The 21,979-nt window shown below is 43.3% G+C and overlaps 1 protein-coding gene across 6 annotated transcripts in view; it reads right to left on the bottom strand.

Annotated features, from left to right (window-relative positions):
- Positions 1 to 19,593, bottom strand: part of JPH4 (junctophilin 4) — a 47,925-nt gene extending 28,332 nt beyond the window's left edge. For 2 of the 6 annotated variants that reach the window (XR_010910117.1, XM_060780002.2), the window contains exons 1-3: positions 18,539 to 19,593; positions 15,818 to 17,599; positions 13,738 to 14,527 (exon numbers count right to left, since the gene is read on the bottom strand). Coding sequence is in view for 5 of the 6 variants with exons in the window: in XM_060780002.2 (XP_060635985.2) it covers positions 13,738 to 14,527; positions 15,818 to 16,196 (1,169 nt within the window). In the remaining variant the exon portion in view is untranslated. Of the gene's footprint in view, positions 1 to 13,737; positions 14,528 to 15,817; positions 17,600 to 17,769; positions 17,814 to 18,003; positions 18,073 to 18,150; positions 18,227 to 18,483; positions 18,515 to 18,538 lie in introns of those variants that run through there. The other 4 variants (XM_060780005.2, XM_060780004.2, XM_067469743.1 and 1 more) reach the window with 4 other exon arrangements.
- Positions 19,594 to 21,979: the final 2,386 nt, after the last annotated feature.

Genomic DNA, 21,979 nt, shown 5'->3' with positions numbered 1-21,979 from the left:
TCTCACAGTCAGGAAGTTCTTCCTAATGTTCAGATGGAATCTCACAATCTGACCAATGGTACATATATATTAGATTATTGCAACACTCTCTACGTGGGGTTGCCTCTGAAGACTGCCCGGAAGCTGCAGCTAGTCCAACGCTCGACACCCAGATTACTAACAGGAGCTGGGTACAGGGAGCACACCACTCCTCTGTTACACCAGCTTCACTGGCTGCCAATTAGCTTCCGAGCACAATTCAAAGTGCTGGTGTTAACCTATAAAGCCCTAAACGACTCCAGCCCTGTTTACCTCTCCGAACGTATTCTCCCCTATGAACCATCTAGATTATTAAGATGGTATGGAGAGGCCCTGCTCTTGGTCCCACCAGTCTCACAAGTGCGTCTGGTGGGGACAAGGGACAGGGCCTTCTCGGTGGTGGCCCCTCGGCTCTGGAACTCTCTCCCACTGGAGATCAGAACCGCCCCTTCTACCTTGACATTTAGGAAACAGGTGAAGACTTGGCTATGGAGACAGGCATTTGACGAGTGAGTCAATACCCTGAGATATGGAAGGATGTTGATGAATAATTATTTTAGTCTGACGACTGACCATTGTAGTTATTGATTGTAATTGCTGTTTTAATGTTTTAGTGTAATATAAATTTGATGTTTTATTGATTGTCTGCGATTTTATTGTTGGAAACCGGCCTGAGTCCCTCAACAGAGGTGAGAAGACCAATATACAAAATTTTTAGATGAATAAATAAATAATAAAACCAAGGTATAATCTAATCAGTGATACATACATCTGAAAATCAGTGGCACAATCTGACCCATGGCATATGGGTCAGTGACAAGTGGAGTGCCGCAGGGTTCCCCCCTGGGCCCGGTCCTGTTCAACATCTTTATTAATGACTTAGATGAAGGGCTAGAAGGCATGATCATCAAGTTTGCAGACGACACCAAATTGGGAGGGATAGCCAATAGTCCAGAGGACAGGAGCAGAATTCAAAACGATCTTGACAGATTAGAGAGATGGGCCAAAACTAACAAAATGAAGTTCAACAGTGACAAATGCAAGATACTCCACTTTGGCAGAAAAAATGAAATGCAAAGATACAGAATGGGGGACAATGCCTGGCTCGAGAGCAGTACGTGTGAAAAAGATCTTGGAGTCCTCGTGGACAACAAGTTAAACATGAGCCAACAATGTGATGTGGCGGCAAAAAAAGCCAATGGGATTTTGGCCTGCATCAATAGGAGCATAGCGTCTAGATCTAAGGAAGTAATGCTACCCCTCTATTCTGCTTTGGTTAGACCACATCTGGAATATTGTGTCCAATTCTGGGCACCACCATTCAAGAGAGATATTGACAAGCTGGAATGTGTCCAGAGGAGGGCGACTAAAATGATCAAGGGTCTGGAGAACAAGCCCTATGAGGAGCGGCTTGGGGAACTGGGCATGTTTAGCCTGAAGAAGAGAAGGCTGAGAGGAGATATGATAGCCATGTATAAATATGTGAGAGGAAGCCACAGGGAGGAGGGAGCAAGCTTGTTTTCTGCTTCCTTGGAGACTAGGACGCGGAACAATGGCTTCAAACTACAAGAGAGGAGATTCCATCTGAACATTAGGAAGAACTTCCTGACTGTGAGAGCCGTTCAGCAGTGGAACTCTCTGCCCCGGAGTGTGGTAGAGGCTCCTTCTTTGGAAGCTTTTAAGCAGAGGCTGGATGACCATCTGTCAGGGGTGATTTGAATGCAATATTCCTGCTTCTTGGCAGGGGGTTGGACTGGATGGCCCATGAGGTCTCTTCCAACTCTTTGATTCTATGATTCTATATGCACCTGAAAACAAAACATAATTGGCTTCAGTGGGCCTTGTTTCCTCATAAAGGTCTTCAGACCTGGCATTTGTGCCTGCTACTTCAACATAGCAGTAGCACTGCCCAAGCTGCTTTGTGGAAAAGCTGAAACCAAAAAAATACCATGAATATTGTTGTATTATTTTAATGTGGCTTTAAACCAGCTGCAGTCTGCAATCCCATTCCTCAGGGCGCTTTGCTCCCTGCATCCTCCCACACGGCATTGGTAACCCACCCTCACACCACCTTGTGCTTCTCATCACCCACGCAGCAACCTCCTATCCACCTACACCTCCGTCTGTTTATGTGCAACATAACCATCCAAGATGCCCTCCCCTCCTCCTCCTCCAGGGAGTCTAGATCTGGGCTCTTGGGCTTCCAGGCCTTCAAAGCTAATTGCCTCCACCAGGCTCCATGACAGCCCCTGCCCCTCCAACAGCACCCCCTATGCCACCCCACAAATGGGAACAGATCGGCTGCCCAACTCCCTTAAGCCCCCACTTCATCCCATGCCAGCCGTGGTCCATGCCTAAAGGATGCTGCGGCTCGGCTGTTGCCATAGCAGCCACTAGCCAATCACCTTGCCATTGCCCAGTTGCCTAGGAGACCAGGCAGCCTACAACAGACACTTGGCCTTGGTGGAGCCTACTTCCCTGTCAACACACACATATACACACATCCATTCCTCGTGTACATACTACATGCATATACCTATATCTTACATATAAGTGTACAAGATATGCACATACAAAAGGAGAAGATATTCACAAGCTTATTTTTGAGTGCTCCCCTTTCTTTTACATCCCTTCATACATATACAGGGGTGTGTGCGTGTCCGTGTGTACACACAGACAGTAGACTCTCATTTAACCCATGACACTCATGGGGACTGTTGGGTGCTGGACACATGTAGTTTCTGACTGCTTGAGAGTTACGATTAAGAATAGGCCTAATACTATGTCTCCTATTATTGTTGTTGTTCATTCGTTCAGTCGTCTCCGACTCTTCGTGACCTCATGGACCAGCCCACGCCAGAGCTCCCTGTCGGCTGTCACCACCCCCAGCTCCTTCAAGGTCAGTCCAGTCACTTCAAGGATGCCATCCATCCATCTTGCCCTTGGTCGGCCCCTCTTCCTTTTGCCTTCCACTTTCCCCAGCATCATTGTCTTCTCTAGGTTTTCCTGTCTCCTCATGATGTGGCCAAAGTACTTCAACTTTGTCTCTAGTCTCCTTCCTTCCAGTGAGCAGCCGGGCTTTATTTCCTGGAGGTTGGTTCTTCTCGCAGTCCAAGGCACTCTCAGCACTTTCCTCCAACACCACAGCTCAAAAGCATCAATCTTCCTTCGCTCAGCCTTCCCTAAGGTCCAGCTCTCACATCCGTAGGTGACTACAGGGAATACCATGGTCTCATATTATACCATGCCACAAACTCTGCATCAACTTGATATTAATGTTGAAATACAGTAACCAAAAGCAAATAAAAATAAACCTGACAATACAACACACTTTCAATGCTTTACTGTATTATTAAAACAGCTCTTTTAAAAATTTAAAGTATTATTTCTTCTATTTTTTGCCAATTGCATAGGAGTTCCGGTCCTTGAGTAATGGCTGAGAGTCTATGCATATACACACACCCCTATATGCATCTACCTAGATAGATAGATGTATGGATGGATGGATAGATGATAGATAATACAGATAACTAGATAGATAGTAGATAGATAGATAGATAGATAGATAGATAGATAGATAGATAGATAGACAGACAGACAGACAGGAGATACAGATAACTAGATAGATGCTAGATGCTAGATATATAGATGGAATATAGATAGATAGATAGATAGATAGATAGATAGATAGATAGATAGATAGATAGCAACATTCACAAGGTCTGAGTTGGGTATATATGTGTGCGTGCATGTACATATACACACAGATACATACACATACACACAGAAAGACCTTGTGAAACCTGCTATATGTGTGTATGGTGTAAGGATAGATAGATAGATAGATAGATAGATAGATAGATAGATAGATAGATAGATAGAAAGATAGCAACATTCACAAGGTCTGAGTTGGGTATATATGTGTGCGTGCATGTATATATACACACAGATACATACACATACACACAAAAAGACCTTGTGAAAGCTGCTATATGTGTGTATGGTGTAAGGATAGATAGATAGATAGATAGATAGATAGATAGATAGCGATACAGATAGATAGATAGATAGATAGATAGATAGATAGATAGATAGATAGGAGATACAGATAGTTAGATAGTAGAGAGAGAGAGATACACACACACACATAGAGAGAGGGGGAGATACAGATAGCTAGCTAGCTAGGGATGTGTGTGTGTGTGTGTGTGTGTATTTATATAAATAAAAATGTAATGTTCATTTGTGGGATTAACATAACTCAAAAACCACTGGGCCAATTGACACCAAATTTGGACACAAGACACAAGACACCTATCAGGTCACCGAGTGACCATCACTCATAAAAACACTGCGGAAGAGACTTAAAAAGCAAAAAAACCCAAAAAAACATTACAATGCATGCAAGAAACCACACACACACACATACACACACACACACACAAAATATATAATCACTAGATGAATTGACACCAAATTTGGAAACAATACACCTATCAGGCCAACAAGTGACCATCACTCATCAAAACACTGAAAAACACAGTGGGAGGGACTTAAAAAGCCATTTTTTAAAAAGCAACATCTGCACAAAACCACATATATATGCAAACACACATATATACACATATATATATATACACACAGACTGGGTCACAGCAACGTGTGGCAATGTGTGGCAGGGGAAGAATAGTGTGTGTGCGTGTGTGTGTGTGAATGTAATATTCATATGTGGGGACCTCATAACTCCAAAACCACTGAACAAATTGACACCAAATTTGGCCACAATACACCTAACAACCCAACAAGTGACCATCACCACCAAAAATATAACTATTATTATTATTATTATTATTATTATTATTATTATTATAGACATATAGATATTATTATAGACATATAGATATTATTATTATGGACATAGATATTATTATAATAGGCATATAGATATTATTGTTAATATTAGTATAGATGTATCGCTATTACTGACATACAAATATTATTATTACAGGCATAGGGATATTATAACAGACCTATAAATATTATTATAGGCAAATTACCAAACTTCCCAAAACAAACACTGCCTTTCTCAAGTAACCCGGGCATCACCGGGTCTCCAAGCTAATATATATATATAATAAATATATAAATATATATATAATATATATATATATATAGAGAGAGAGAGAGAGAGAGAGGAGATAAAGATAGCTAGGTAGGCATATAGATATTATTATTATGGACATATATATTATTATAATAGGCATATAGATATTATTATTATTATTATTATTATTATTATTATAGATGGATCGATATTACGGACATGCAGATATTATTGTTATAGGCGTAGAGATATTATTACAGATGTATAGCTATTATTATAGGTGTATTACCAAACTTCCCTAAACTTCCCAAACTTCGCACTTTCGCAAGTAACCCGGGCATTTCTGGGTTCCCAAGCTAGTATATATATAGAGAGAGAGAGAGACACACACACAGAGAGAAATAGGAGATACAGATAGCTAGGTACGTATATAGATATTATTATTGTGGAGATATATATTATTATAATAGGCATATAGATGATGATGAAGATGATGATGATGATTATTATAGATGTATCTATTTCACTGACATACAGATGTTATTATTATAGGCATATAGATATTATTACAGACCTATAGATATTATTAGAGGCATATTACCAAACTTCCCAAAACAAACACTGCCTTTCTCGAGTAACCCGGGCATCTCCGGGTCCCCAAGTTGGTATATTTAGAGAGGGGGGGGGGGTTAGATAGATAGATAGATAGATAGAGATATTGAGAGGGAGGGAGGGAGAGGTAGCTAGATAGAGAGATAGACAAACAGATAGATAGAAGATAGATAGATAGATAGAAGACAGATAGATAGATAATAGGCTTGGGCAATCCATGGTTCTAAATGGTTCTAAAGTACTTACAAAACTAAAGTTCTGGTGGTGAAAATTTCAGAACTCTAACAAAACTCTCAAAATTTCATAGTAAATGGCAGTTCCTAATTGGTTCTGTCATTAAAATCACCAATAATGAAATAATAATGAAATTTTGAAAGTTTTGTTAGAGTTCTGAAATTTTCACCACCAGAACTTTAGTTTTGTAAGTACTTTAGAACCATTTAGAACCATGGATTGCCCAAGCCTAATAGATGATACAGATAGCTAGATAGATGATAGATAGATAGAATATAGATAGACAGATAGAAGATAGATAGATAGATAGATAGATAGATAGATAATACAGATAACTAGATAGATGATAGATAGATAGAATATAGATAGACAGATAGAAGATAGATAGATAGATAGATAGATAGATAGATAGATAATACAGATAGCTAGATAGATAGATAGATAGATAGATAGAATACAGATAACTAGATAGATGATAGATAGATAGATAGATAGAATATAGATAGACAGATAGAAGATATAGAAGATAGATAGATAGATAGATAGATAGATAATACAGATAACTAGACAGATAGATAGATAGAATATAGATAGATAATACAGATAACTAGATAGATAGATAGATAGATAGATAGATAGATAGATAGATACCTGGCTCTTCGAAAAGGCCTTCAACTAAGTGCTATGTCTTTTGGAATGACCACCGGAATGAACTATGACTATGAGATTGTTTATGACCCCAAACTAGACGAAGCGGATTTTTAGATGTTGTGTTATGGTCTTGATCTATTGTAAATTGTTGTCTTTTCTATGTTCTGTACACCGCCACGAGTCGCCCTCGGGCTGAGAGTGGCGGTTAACAAGTGCAAATAATAAATAAATAAATAATAATAATAGATAGAATATAGATAGATAATACAGATAACTAGACAGATAGATAGATAGATAGATAGATTGATAGAATATAGATAGATAATACAGATAACTAGATAGATAGATAGAATATAGATAGATAATACAGATAACTAGATAGATAGATAGATAGATAAAATATAGATAGATAATACAGATAACTAGACAGATAGATAGATAGATAGATAGATAGAATATAGATAGATAATACAGATAACTAGATAGATAATAGATAGATAGATAGACAGACAGACAGACAGATAGGAGATACAGATAACTAGATAGATGCTAGATGCTAGATATATAGATGGAATATAGATAGATAGATAGATAGATAGATAGATAGATAAGAGATAGCTATAGATAGATGATAAAGATATATATACACACATGACATGGATACATACATAGCCCATAGTTTGTGGAAGTTGGATTACAACTTCCAAAAGTTTCTAGTCACTGTAATTATTGATTAATTTCCTCTTCCTTCTCCCTCACCTGGTAGTGAAAACTCTTTTTTGACTCTACTATCCCATAGGACATAATTGTAAACTAAAATCTGTGTCTCCTCAAAAGTAAAATTAGTTACTGGAAATATTGGGCTGCTTCTATGGTCATTTAACCAGTGTTAAGAAAGTCTATTCTCACAGGCATGGGCAAACTTGGGCCCTCCGGGTGTTTTGGACTTCAACTCCCACAATTCCTAACAGCCTACCGGCTGTTAGGAATTGTGGGAGTTGAAGTCCAAAACACCCGGAGGGCCCAAGTTTGCCCATGCCTGCTCCAGAGCATCTTATTAATGAAACATACACATTAAGGGGGAGAAAAAGTACGAAAAGGGAATAAAATGGAAGGTTGAGGGAATAAGGAAAATTCAGAAAAATGGAAAGGCAAAAGCTAATGGAGAAGCAAATGGGATTGGGTTGATAAACAGCCTGAGAAGGAGAAAAGTAAATTAAGTAGAAATAACAGAAATGTGGAAAGGATTGTGAGAGAAGGAAGGCCCAAGGAAGGAGGCAGGGAGGAGGAAGAAAGCAAATGGAAACAAAGCATCCATGAGGAAAGGAAATAAAAATTAAAAATAGAGCAAAATCCAAAGCCAGGAAAAAGGAGCCGTCCCTCAGCAAGCACACAGACAAGGAGATCCATCACGTCCACGTCTTTACGAATGGAGCCAAAGTCTGGTTTTTTTTTAATTATGGGCAGAACACCAGGCCAGACTCTCTTTGGTCCAATTTCAGTCCCAAATGGAGAAAGGAAAAAACCAAGACACATGCACACACAAGCCTTTTCTTCCTCTCCTATCTGCCTTTTGTTTTTTACAGAGATTTTTCCATTATGAGATGACTTTTTTAAAGGTTCCCATTGTTTCCAAGTCTGTTTGGGATGGGGAGAGACCTCATGGGCCACCCAGTCCAACCCCCTGCCAAGAAGCAGGAATATTGCATTCAAATCACCCCTGACAGATGGCCATCCAGCCTCTGTTTCAAAGCCTCCAAAGAAGGAGCCTCCACCACACACCGGGGCAGAGAGTTCCACTGCTGAACGGCTCTCACAGTCAGGAAGTTCTTCCTCATGTTCAGATGGAATCTCCTTTCTTGTTGTTTGAAGCCATTGTTCCTTGTCCTAATCTCCATGGAAGCAGTAAACAAGCTTGCTCTGTCCTCCCTGTGGCTTCCTCTCACATACATGGCTATCATATCTCCTCTCAGCCTTCTCTTCTGAAGGCTAAACATGCCCAGCTCCTTAAGCCGCTCCTCATAGGGCTTGTTCTCCAGACCCTTGATCATTTTAGTCGCCCTCCTCTGGACACATTCCAGCTTGTCAATATCTCTCTTGAATTGTGGTGCCCAGAATTGGACACAATATTCCAGGTGTGGTGTAACCAAAGCAAAATAGAGCATGGGGAGCATGACTTCCCTAGATCTAGACACTATGCTCCTATTGATGCAGGCCAAAATCCCATTGGCTTTTTTGCCACTACATCACATTGTTGGCACATGTTTAACTTGTTGTCCATGAGGACTCCAAGATCTTTTTCACATGTACTGCTCTCGAGCCATGCGTCCCCCATTCTGTATCTTTGCATTTCATTTTTTCTGCCAAAGTGGAGTATCTTGCATTTGTCACTGTTGAACTTCATTTTGTTAGTTTTGGCCCATCTCTGTAATCTGTCAAGATCGTTTTGAATCCTGCTCCTGTCCTCTGGAGTATTGGCTATCCCTCCCAATTTGGTGTCGTCTGCAAACTTGATGATCCTGCCTTCTAACCCTTCATCTAAGTCATTAATAAAGATGTTGGTCATGGGAATTCTGTGTCCCGTGTTTGATTCAATTCCATCATTGATGGAGTTCATCTTTGATTGTAGGTGAACAATAAATCCCAGCAACTACAACTCCCAAATGTCAAGATTATATTTTCCCCAAACTCCAGTGTTCACATTTGGGCATATTGACTATTCGTGTAGAATTTGGTCCAGAGCCATCATTATTTGAGTCCACAGTGATCTCTGGATGTAGGTGAACTACAATTCCAAAACCAAAGAACACTGCCCACCAAACCCTTTCAGGATTTTCTGTTGGTCATGGGAGAACTGTGTGCCAAGTTTGGTTTAATTCCATCGTTGGTGGGGTTCAGAATGCTCTTTGATTGTAGGTGAACTATAAATCCCAGCAACTACAACTCCCAAATGACGATATCAATTTTTTTGAGTGAAGGACATACATTGGGTTGTTAGGTGCATGTCCAAATTTGGTGTCAATTCCCCCAGTGGTTTTTGAGTTCTGTGAATATCACAAATGAACATTACATTTTTATTTATACAGATAAGTAAAAACAGCAAGGTAAAATATGCTTTAAGAAAATAGATAAGTCCAATAAGGTAGGAAGATAAGCAGGAACAAAGTATTCCAAGGCAGGGTTCAGCAAAGTTCAAGAGCAAAGTTCAGATTTTTGTAATAAAATTCAAAGAACCAGGAAACATTAATCCACAGCATGCGTATATAATCCCAAGAGACAAAGAGTCAAACAATGAACAAGAAATCCTTAACATGAATCTTCCATAGAACAAGAACTAAGACTTAGCAGGATTCTGAAATGATGCTTCGTCTGACTATTTTTTCCCTGGTGAGAACTTTATATGCCAACACCCAGAAACTGGTTTTGTTTTCCTTGACTGCCTCTCGTCCTTATCTCTCGAAGCCTAGTAGAACAGCGAAGGCCTTGGCTGAGCTGTCTGTTTTGATTAAATTGCAGACGTCTATCTATGTGCTTATTATCTATCTGCTCATTATTTTCTCCAGGTGTCAAGTTGTTTTCAAACCCCAAATCTTGGGAACTCTCTGGGTCAGGGAGTAAACTATCATCCCTATACCCTGTAGGAACAAGCTCATGGGAAACTACACTTTGAACTGGTGTCTCTATGTCATTCTCTGCATTAAGATCATTGACCAAACCATCTCCATCTTGACCCTCAGTGACATCATTCCCCACATCAGAAGCACCTTGATCCTGAAACACAAACATAGGCTGAACTCCAACACAAATGTGGCAGCATCTAGGCCTCGTTCTTGTTGAACACAAGGCCATGAAATTAGTCTAGAAATTAGTCTAGTCTAATGTTGTTGTTGTTCATTCGTTCAGTCGTCTCCGACTCTTTGTGACCTCATGGACCAGCCCACGCCAGAGCTCCCTGTCGGCCGTCACCACCCCCAGCTCCTTCAAGGTCAGTCCAGTCACTTCAAGGATGCCATCCATCCATCTTGCCCTTGGTCGACCCCTCTTCCTTTTACCTTCCACTTTCCCCAGCATAATTGTCTTCTCTAGTCTAATATTAGTCTGGTCTAATATTAACCTCAAATCCTATACAATTTATAGCAAGCCTACTTCAAACACACACAAAGAGTGTGTTGCACTCCAGGACAGGAAAAGCCCTCTGACTGTAAACACTACACCGTTGATTGGAAAATAATCCTTTTAATGAAGAGAATTAAAAAGCAGCAAGTAAAAAGCACTTAAAAGAAATAGGTAAGTCCAATTAGGTAAGAAGGTAAGCAGGAGCAAAAATAGTCCAGGGTAAAGTTCAGCAAAGACCATAAAAACAAAGTCCACATTTCTCTAATATAATTCAGAAAACCAGAAAACGTTAATCCAAGGCATGAGTATGCATTCATACAATCCAAGAATCCAAACCATGAAACAAGCAATACTTAGACAAGAATCTTCCAAGCAAGAGTTCCATGAACAAGGACGAGAACTACACTTGCTTCCAAACGATGCTTCATCTGACTATATTTCCCACACTTGGAACCTTTATCCCCTCGTTAAACTATTCTAAGCACTCAGAAATTGGTTTTGCTTTAATTGAGATTCCCTTATCTTTATCTGTTGGATCCTGGCAGACCACCGAAGCCACTGTTCAGTCTGCCTGTTTTGACTAATCTCCTGCCTCCTATCTATTTGCTCATTAAGTTTTGCAACTTGGCCAGGTGCCCAGTTGTTTTCAAGCCCCAAATCCTGGGAATTCTCTGGTAGCAATTCAGGGAGTAAACCATCATCCCCACACCCTTCATAGACATTCTCACGGGAAACTACACTTTGCATAGGTGTCTCCTGGTCCTTCTCTGCATCAGTATCATTGACCAAACCATTGCCACCTTCAAATTCATTGGCATCACTTCCCACATCCAAAGCACCCTGATCCTGAAACACTATCACAAGCTGAACTCCAAGAGAGTGGTTGTTATTTGATATATGTACAAGCATGGTCCTAAACAACCTTCTTCTATTTCTCAGTATACAAATGCACCTGTTTTTCAGCCTTAAATTGAGTATCAACACTAGGCCACAAACATAGTAACGTTTTCATGCTCTTGCATATATTAATGTGCTCTAATGTGCTCTCATCTCTTTTTTGAGCCATTATATCAGGCATGGGGAAACTTGGGCCCTCCAGGTGTTTTGGACTTCAATTCCCACAATTCCAGGAATTGTGGGAGTTGAAGTCCAAAACACTTGGAGGGATGGCCAGTTTGCCCATGCCTGGAATAGATATATAGTAATATTTTCATGTTTTTGCATATATTAATGTGCTCTAATGTGCTCTCATCTCTTTTTTGAGCCATTATAGCACGTATGGGCAAACTTGCCCCCTCCAGGTGTTTTAGATTTCAATTCCCACAATTCCAGGAATTGTGGGAGTTGAAGTCCAAAACACTTGGAGGGATGACCAAAGTTTGCCCATGCCTGGTGTAGATATATAGTAACGTTGTCATCCTTTTGCATATATTAATGTGCTCTAATAACCTCCTATCGCTTTTTCGAGCCATTATAGCAGGCATGGGCAAAGTTCGGCCCTCCAGGTGTATTGGACTTCAACTCCCACAATTCCTAACAGCCTACCCATCTGTTAGGAATTGCGGGGGTTGAAATCCAAAACACCTAGAGGACCAAAGTTTGCTCCTGCCTGCACTATAGTGATGGATTTCGTATATGCCTAGCATAGCATGTACTACACTATCATTGCGTATATTTTCTAAAGATTTGCAATACTTGGAAGCATTCGTTATTTATTAAGCATTTATTTAGAGTTTTGTAACCGGATTGTGACAGAGACCCAGTAATGTGTTGTCGAAGGCTTTCATGGCTGGAATCACTGGGTTGCTGTGAGTTTTCCGGGCTGTATGGCCATGTTCTAGGAGCATTCCTGGCGTTTTGCCCACATCCAACAAAGGATTCCCCCAGGCAGGAAGCAGCTAGACTTTGAAGCTGCAAGACCATTCAATGCTAATCAAGCTGGCCAATTGCAACATTTGCACTTGCCTCAAACAGACAAGAGTTCCTTCTCCCAACCTGAACATTCCACAGATAGATAAATTCCACTTGCCTAGTTTCCAACAGACCTCACAACCTCTGAGGATGCCACAGATGTGGGCGAAATGTCAGGAAAGAATACTTCTGGAAAATGGTCATACAGCCCAGAAAACTCACAGCAAACTAGACCCAGGAATAATTTTCCTGGGGTGATTGTGTCTTGGTAATTTCCATATCCCAACCCCCTGTTCCACTTCCTGCAAAACTATGCAAATAATCCCTTTATACATATACAATAAACTAGTGGCATCAAATCTGTGGTCCTGCAAGTGTTTTGGACTTCAGTTCCCAGAATTCCTGGCCACTGGATAAGCTGGCTGGGGTTTCTAGGAGCTGGAGGCCCAAACATCTGGAGGGTCACAAGTGTGACACCTCTGCAATAGATTCTCAGTTAATTGGAATGCAAGCAACCGGAAAATAATAATAATAATAATAGAGTAATACTTTAACTTTAAAAAAAGCTTTTTATATAATACAGGAAAAATATAAAAGCATGTTATGTTAAGTTATTTGCATTTATTTGCTTTTAATTCCTGATTGTCAATATTAATATCAGATCAATACAGAGTTTGTGGTATGGTATAGTATGGAGCAGGCCTGGGAAAAATTGGGCCCTCTAGGTGTTTTGTACTCCAACTCCCACAATTCCTAACAGCCTATTGGCTGTTAGGAATTGTGGGAGTTGAAGTCCAAAACACCTGGAGAGTCCAAGTTTGCCCAAACCTGTTCCAAAGGATTTCACTTCCTATCTTGGGTGCATCTGCACTGTAGAATCAATGCAGTTTTAATTAATGCAGTTAGGAATTGTGGGAGTTGGAGTCCCAAACACCTGGAGGACCAAAGTTTGCCCAGGCCTGGTATGGAGTATAGAATTCATTTTTAATAACTACCCGGCATCTACCAATTCTCATGAGTGCCAGTTAACTGAGAGTCCACTGTATATCCCTAGCAATGTTTGCCCTGTCCTGCCAATGCCCCACGTTGCTCACCTGGTAATGGCCAGCTCCTGCTTCTGCCGCGCCATGCTGACTGCTCTCCTGGCCACTTCCACGGCCCGGTCCACTTTCTCCTTGACCTTGCTCCGGCGAAGTGGGATCAAGTTCTTCACCTTCCCGCTCACCAACCGGTTAAGCTTGTACTTCCCCTCTTCCTTGGTGCCATCGGGGTAGGTGGTCCGTCCGTAGCCGTGCCGCCGATTGCCCAGCCACTCGCCCTCGTATCTCAGGCCATTGGAACGGCGGCTCACCCCATAGCCGCTGCGGCGGTCAGCTCTCCACTCTCCGGCATAGACCTCAGTGGATGACCCTTCGATGGTTAGCGTTGAAGGCAACTCAGGAGGCTCTGTCTCGGCATAGCTGAGTGTCGTGGCTTCGCTCCCGGCCGAGCTGACCCCTGCCTCACTCTTGAGGGACCCCCGCTTGCTGCCCAAAGAGGCCTTCGATTCAGCCCTCCGGACCCGTAGCCCACTCAGGAGCAAGGATCGCCGGAAGAAGCCCCCCGCTTTCTTCTTGGCACCCTTGGGGAAGTCTGGGTCACCCGGGAAGGCCAAAACAAAGCCACCCCTAGATCCAGAGGCCGGGCTGTCCCCAGGGAGTGGTGGCGGGGCCATTGGGGGAGGAGGAAGGGGCAAAGAAGGAGCATTGGGGTCAATCTCACTGGGCAGCGATTCCAGAGAGGTCCGGCGTGGGGAGCGGACCAGGGCAGCTTGCCGGTAAGGGACACTTTGGCGGACTCCATACCCGTGCCGCTTACCGGACTGCCACTGGCCCTGGTAGGTACCTGCAAAGCAGAGAAGCAAACAGCAGCAGTTAACCAAGAGAAATGGGGGTAGATATAGGAGAAAAGTGGACCTTAACCAAAAGAAGGGTGACCAAAAAAAAAAAAAAAAAAAGACAGATAGTAAGTCCCCAAAAATGGTGTTTCACGCCTTTCAGGGACAAAGAGCTTCTGAACACCGAACTTCCTTTGGGATTGAATTTTGGTTGAAGAAAGGTCTTAAGAAGGGGTAGGACCAGCAGCATGCTTGTATTTGAATCGGAAAGCAAATACCTGCCCCTAAATCAGCCTGGAAACAAAATGTAAATTGAGGAGAAGCTTTCAGGAACTGTTTAAAAGGTCACAAAATGGAGTTGGGGTGCACGCAGCCTGAACTTTCCCCACCTGTTTTAGGTGCATTAAAAGGGAGTCACAGATTCGGCACAACAATGCACAAATAGAGCTTCATGTAGAACCCACACTTTAGGTTATTTAAATTTTCATATTTTCGCCCACCTTTCTCCCAAAATGGGACCCACCATTAAAAGAAGGAAGACAGTGCCATTGTTGGAGAAAACTAGAAAGAGCTGATCAGACAAAACTGGGTAGATAAACGGAATTTGTTTTCAACTGAACGCTTTCAACGGAATGCTCCTTAGAAATCTAAGGAGCTTAAGGAGTTAGCTTATTTAATTCTCAGTTAAAACTATAAGTTTTCCTGAGAAAAAATAAGTAAGACGTTCAAAACCTACCAGGCATTTCAACATACACATCTTAAGTTCATGGATGGAAAAGTGTGGCCTTCCAGATTTTGTTGGATTACATTTTCCCAAACCAACATTACCATTGGCGAGGGCTTCTGGATGTTGCACTCTGGAGACTTCTAGCCTAGATAAAGCCCAGCCCAATATTTACTTTGCCATTCATTCTCAAACTTTAGTCCTCTAGATGTTTGTGACTATCATTCCCAGAATTGTTGACTGTTGGCCATGTTGGTTATGACTTCTGAGAACAAAAGTCACAGAAGGTTGAGAGTTACCGTTTCTCAACACTGAAGGTTGAGAATTAACATTTCTCAACACTGAATGGACACATGGAAGACATACAGATGGGTGGAAAGGTGGTGAAGATACATGGGAATGTTGAGAAACAGACAATGAGCCATGCAAGCAACATACTGTACTGAGAAACTGAAAGATGTGTTGCTTAACCAGTTGGATGGAGGTGGAAAACAGGACTTATCGGAACACCTGGGAATAAGAAAAGTGCCAAATGGCAAGATTAGTGATGTCCCTTCATGTCTGGTCTACTCACCTCCATCTGCATAAGTCTCCATGCCGTATCCATCCTGTAGTCCTTCACGCCACATGCCTTCATAGATGACTCCAGAATGGCTCTCCCAGATCCCCGAGCGCCCCTTCAGCCCGTGGCTCCACTCCCCCTTGTAGCTCCACTTGCTCTTGCGCTCCACGCCCAGTCCACTGCGCTTGCCTTGACTCCAGTGGCCTTGGTAGGTGTTCCCGCTGGGCCAGGTGTAGACGCCCAGGGACTCAAAGCCCCGACTCCATCGCCCGCTGTACTCCCCCTGGGCTCCGGGGCCGGTGCAGACGCCGTAGCCATGTGCCCGGCCCTCCTCCCAGTCACCCACATAGCAGCCGCCATCGTCAAACTCGAACCTGCCTCCGTTGGACATTCATGAAACGTTTGCTCCCCGGCCAGTCGGGTGACAGTTACCCACAAGTCCCGGCATGCATCTCCGTTCCCCCAATGCGGGGCGCCTCTACATGGCGCTGCCCCCCAAATGAGCAAATTTCAGCCCCCTTCCTCAGAGTCAGACATCTGGCAACTTGCCTCTTTCCTTGAGCTTGAGGCCTCCACCCAAAGTACTAAGACTATAGCTATAGCTTGACCAAGACTGGGAATTTTTTGGTTACTGCATGCGAGGACCTGCAAAGAAACAGTCCAGCTATACCAAGCGTCTCTGTTCGCCAAAACTGAAGGAAAGACACTGGGCAGGCCCAACACCTGGTGTCTATGGATATGCAATAGAGCTATACCGACATTTACATTGCTCACTACAGATTTTGAAAGTCAATGGACACCTCTGATTATCTGTGACTGATTGCTTGTGTTAGGGTAATTGCAGGAAAGCACCAGCCTTGAGGAGCCTGCCCACAAGAACAATTCAGAATATAATTGCTGGGGTTTTCTGGCTACTTGCATAATACTGACACTCCAAGAGATCTCCAGTCATAGGTGTGCCCAGAAATTGCAAGTCTGTGAGGACCAGCTTAGCTCTCTCGATCTGGTAACTCGCAGTCCCCTGGGAGCTAGCTGGCTCTAGGTTATCCAGAAAGGCCTCAACTTCCTTTGACTGTACAGGTGTGTGGTGAAGCTAACGGCATTTCAGGTTGTTCTTTGGCAGCAGTCTTTGGAGGGCTCCAAACCAAGAAGAAAGCTTGGATTTCCCCAGCCAGCACCAAACATTCTAGCGTTCCTAGAGGTCCCTTGTGATCAGAGTACAGCGTTCCTAGAGGTAAGCATTTGGTCGGCTGCTTTTGGAGTCCCAGACAGCGTTCCTCAGCTGATGTCGCTGGTTAGAAGAAGGAGGGCCGTAAACGACTCCTCGTGGTTATGGGCACAGGAAGGCCCAGCGGCCTCCGGTTTACAGGCATATGGTGGTCTTGAATTGCAGACTGGTCCGAGGGCAACTCCTTGGCGTTTTATGTACACAAATCAGCCTGGGCAGTCATAGGCAGCGGTGTTGCAGCAATTCAGGAAGGGGCAGTGATGTTGTCGTTGGTTGGTTGCCGTCCAAAGGGTCCTCCGCTTGGCTTTTCCAGCTGGACTTGGTGGGGCTCAGGCCACAAGTGAATGGAGGGTCTGAATTGGTCCGGCTTCAGGTATCAATAATAACAGTCAACCTTCTGGCCTCTGGTCTTCCCCCTGTTGATGCCCACATGGGCTCAACAGGAGCAGGGACAGTTCAGAGGATAGCTGGGTTTTCACAAAAACTGGGCAGCTCCTTCAAAGGATGGAGGAGAGGCAACAGGGCTGCTGAAGAAGACCTCATGGTACAAAGGAGAAGGAGACAACCTGCACCAAGAGACACATGGATTAGGAGACCACAACCGAACTTTTAAGAAAGAGAGACAACGAGACAGACAACCTTAAGAAGATTTCCTTCTGAATGCAGGCATTGATATATAATAATTTTGCTGAGGGCTTGGTATTGAAACCCAAAACAGAAAAGGCCAGCTACTTACAAATGGCTCCTCTCGCAGAGACATGCAAGTAAATGCAGGCATACACCGTGGATGGACACACACACACACGATCAGTCATTTACACTATATGAACATTTTGTAAACAAGGTTCAGAAAGCTCTTCCTAGGCTGCACAAAACCATCCCCAGCAGGAGAATGGCATCATTGTAGAAAAAACACAACACAGAAATAGATGCATGTACACACACAGAGAGAGAGAGAGAATGGACACACAGGTGCTCAAACCGTGCTTGAAAGGGGTCAAAAAGTGGGGCGTCTAAATCCATAATGCAAGACGTAGAAGGAAGCAATAAGGCATGCTAAGTCAGCAATGCAAACGTGCGCGCACACACACAAATGGGAACGGTGTGCCACACGCACCTCTGCACTCCTTATTAGCCAACCACTTTTGCATGGACTCGTTTAGTAACCTGCAGATACAAACACAAACACATACCATCCACAGAACAGAGGTCTACAAAAAAGGCTAAGACAAACAGACAAACAGACCCTCCTTTTGAAAAATGCATGACAATCGATCCACGGCTATAAAATGCTAAGCAAATACAAACACATACATAAAAGGAAGATAGAAAATAACATCTTGAGAGGGTTTGGAGGATAAACACGGCACTCTGAACATGATGTGGAAAGCAAAGGATGGGTCTCAATGTATTGCATGACAGCTGCCTGCTGACATGGAAAGCAATCTACCGTAGATATGCAGAGACAGTACATAGCACACCCGAGAACAATTTCCCCCACTTACCATGTGTTCTGTTCTTGAGCCAGCAGAGGAAAAATAAGATGAGGCACACGCTTCTAGAAAAGCAGGGTAAGATAACAGACACACCCAAGCCTCCAGCGAGCGCATCAGCGGGGAGAAATCTCAGCTGGGAATCCCACTGGTCGTGCTGGGAAGGAAATACACAACCCAGGGCAGGAGGCTTGCGATGGGTTTTGGTAGAAAAAAAGAAATAGCTGCCGAAAACATGAGAGAGGGAGGATGGAGAGGAAAGGCTGAAATGTGTCAGTGTAAGGGATGGGGTGGGGTGAGGGATGCCTAGCCAAAGGCAAATGAACAGAGGTAGATTTCAGATGCAGAAATCAGGTGGGAATAGGATGAAACCTAGATGCATATGTGTTGGGATGGAGGAAGGATGCAAAATCAAGTGGCAACCCAGGAGCCAAGAGACTGAACAATGTCAGCTGGAAAATGAAATGCAAAACAAGAAGGAGAAAAAGAAGAAGAAGAAGGGGGAAAGAAACCAGAAAAAGAATGGGAATGGTAGAAGATGGGAGACCTCAGGTGGCGATTCAATTGAGCATGGATCAGCAGGAAAAATATCACAGAAGGCGCAGATCCAAGGCGAGAGAGGTCTGCGTGGGTGGGTGGGGGAAAACCCTCGCCGAAAAAACGGAGGAAGGCTCTGGACATCCCCTCCCTACTTCCCGCAAAATGGAGGAATAATTAAATATTGCAATATGGATATAAATAAATAATAGGCCTTTATTGGAAAAAGGATGGGAAGGAGCAATGCCAGGCTGAAAAAGAGATGATTATGTTCCCCCCCATTTCCCTGGGGGAAGATAAATTGTCAGATGGGAAGAATGGAAAAAAATCAACCACGCTCAAGTGGAAAGCAAGAAGGCAATGGGGTGGTGGTGGGGAAAGCGGCGAAGGGAGAGAAAAGATCTAGATGGAGGCAGCCTTGCGAGCAAACGTGTGCAGAGGAAGCCCCCGAAGGTCCCTTGAAGGGATGGAGAATTGGAAGGGGGGATATACTGTGGGCGGGCTAGAGAGGGGTTTATCATGTTATTAAAGGAGGAGTCCCTGCATTCAAAAGGGGTCCCCCCCCCTCTCACCCCAATAGGGATGGACGTGAGCAAAGGCAGCCTAGGAAAGAAGAAATTGTGCTCTCCGGTCAGGCACTGCTCCTGAACCCATTGATCATGAAAGTGGGGTTTCCTTTCCTCCTTCCCAGACCCCCAAAGAAAGAGAGAGACACGTAAGATTCATTCAAGAGACAGCCTTATTTGGTCTAGGCGAAAAGAAGTGAAAGGCACAGAGAAATGATACAGAATTTTTTCCTACTCATTGAGTATCGCAGAGCATCCATACTCCCCCAAAGCCTTCAGAACCCCAACACTTTTGTGATCTCATACATACCCTCCCCAATTCCTGTCTTCTCTATCCAACTCCTATTCTTTTCCTTTCCAATTAGCCCTTAATGGCACCAATAAACTTCTGAATGCTCTAGGTGGGTAAGGGAAGAACTAAGGGGCCTCTATGTGACTCCAAGGCTCTTGTTACAGCCCTTCATAGAATCAATCATAGAATCATAGAATCAAAGAGTTGGAAGAGACCTCATGGGCCATCCAGTCCAACCCCATTCTGCCAAGAAGCAGGAATATTGCATTCAAATCACCCCTGACAGATGGCCATCCAGCCCCTGTTTAAAAGCTTCCAAAGACGGAGCCTCCACCACACTCCGGGGCAGAGAGTTCCACTGCTGAACGGCTCTCACAGTCAGGAAGTTCTTCCAAATGTTCAGATGGAATCTCCTTTCTTGTAGTTTGAAGCCATTGTTCCATTGCGTCCTAGTCTCCAGGGAAGCAGAAAACAACCTTGCTCCCTCCTCCCTGTGGCTTCCTCTCACATATTTATACATGGCTATCATATCTCCTCTCAGCCTTCTCTTCTTCAGGCTAAACATGCCCAGCTCCTTAAGCCGCTCCTCATAGGGCTTGTTCTCCAGACCCTTGATCATTTTAGTTGCCCTCCTCTGGACACATTCCAGCTTGTCAATATCTCTCTTGACTTGTAGTGCCCAGAATTGGACACAATATTCCAGGTGTGGTCTAACCAAAGGAGAATAGAGGGCACACAGCATCTGACCCCTTACAACAATTGCTTATTATCTGCACTGTTTGTGAAAAATATTTGATTTTTTTTAAAATCAAGAAATTATAAAAGTATCTATTTTTGATATTTTTTCAGCACTATCGGCTGTCCATATGGCTCTTGAGTAGAAAACTGGATCCTATGCAGTGCCCACCCCATTTTAGATCATCCTCATTCCAAACAGGTGCACCACCTAGAGTAGTGTTTCTCAACCTTCCTAATGCTGCAATACTTCATGTAGTGGTGACCCCCAACCATAACATTATTTTCATTGCAACTTCATAATTGTAATTTTGCTACTATTATGAATTGTAATGTGATGTGCAGGATGTATGTTCATTCACTGGACCAAAATTGGCACAAATATCCAATACACCAAAATTTGAATACCAGTGGGGTTGGGGGGATTCATTTTGTCATTTGGGAGTTGTAGTTGCTGGGATGTATAGTTAACCTACAATCAAAGAGCATTTTGAGCTCCAGCAACAATGGAATTTATCCAAACTTGGCGCACAGAATTCCCATGACCAACAGAAAATACTGGAAGGGTCTGGTGGACATTGGCATTGAATTTCGAAGTTGTAGTTCACCTATGTCCAGAGAACAATGTGGACTCAAACAATGATAGATCTGGACCAAACATGGCACGAATACTCAATATGACCAAATGTGAACACTGGTGGAGTTTGGGGATAATTGGGAGTTGTAGTTGCTGGGATTTATAGTTCGCCTAAAACCAAAGAGTATTCCGAACCCCACCAATGATTGGAATTGGGTCAAAATTCCCACACAGAACCCCCATGTCTTGAAGGAACTCACTGGTGTGAGCTTCCCTCCAGTCTCGCATGCTCTTCCCTTGCCCGCACATGCACACCGGCTCTCCCCTCCCCACTTGGAGTCTCAGAAACAGACCCCCCCCCCCCTTGGTTGAGAGGCTGGCCAATCACAGCAGAGGAGGGCTTTTGGTGGGAGGATTCGCCATCTATTTCCAAAAAGAAAGAGAATGACAGGTGGAGAGATCTTCAGCCTTCTCTGCCAAAGGGGTTACTAAGACCATCAGAGATATATGTTCTATGCTGGTCTTTGGCGACCCTTCTGATGCCCCCTGGTGACCCCTCCAGGGGTCCCTACTCTAGGTTGAGAAACACTGCTATAGAAGTAATGTAATTTGGCACCACTTTAACAGACACAGCTCAATGCTACGGAATCCTGGGAGCTGTAGTTTGGTATGGAACCTAGCCATCTTGAGCAGAGAAAGCTAAAGAGCTTGTAAAACTACAGCTCCTAGGCTGGTTTCAAACTGCA

This window comes from Anolis sagrei, chromosome 6, assembly GCF_037176765.1.
Source record: "Anolis sagrei isolate rAnoSag1 chromosome 6, rAnoSag1.mat, whole genome shotgun sequence".
In the NCBI taxonomy this organism is placed as follows: Eukaryota; Metazoa; Chordata; class Lepidosauria; order Squamata; family Dactyloidae; genus Anolis; species Anolis sagrei.
This window is presented reverse-complemented; position numbering and strand designations above follow the sequence as displayed.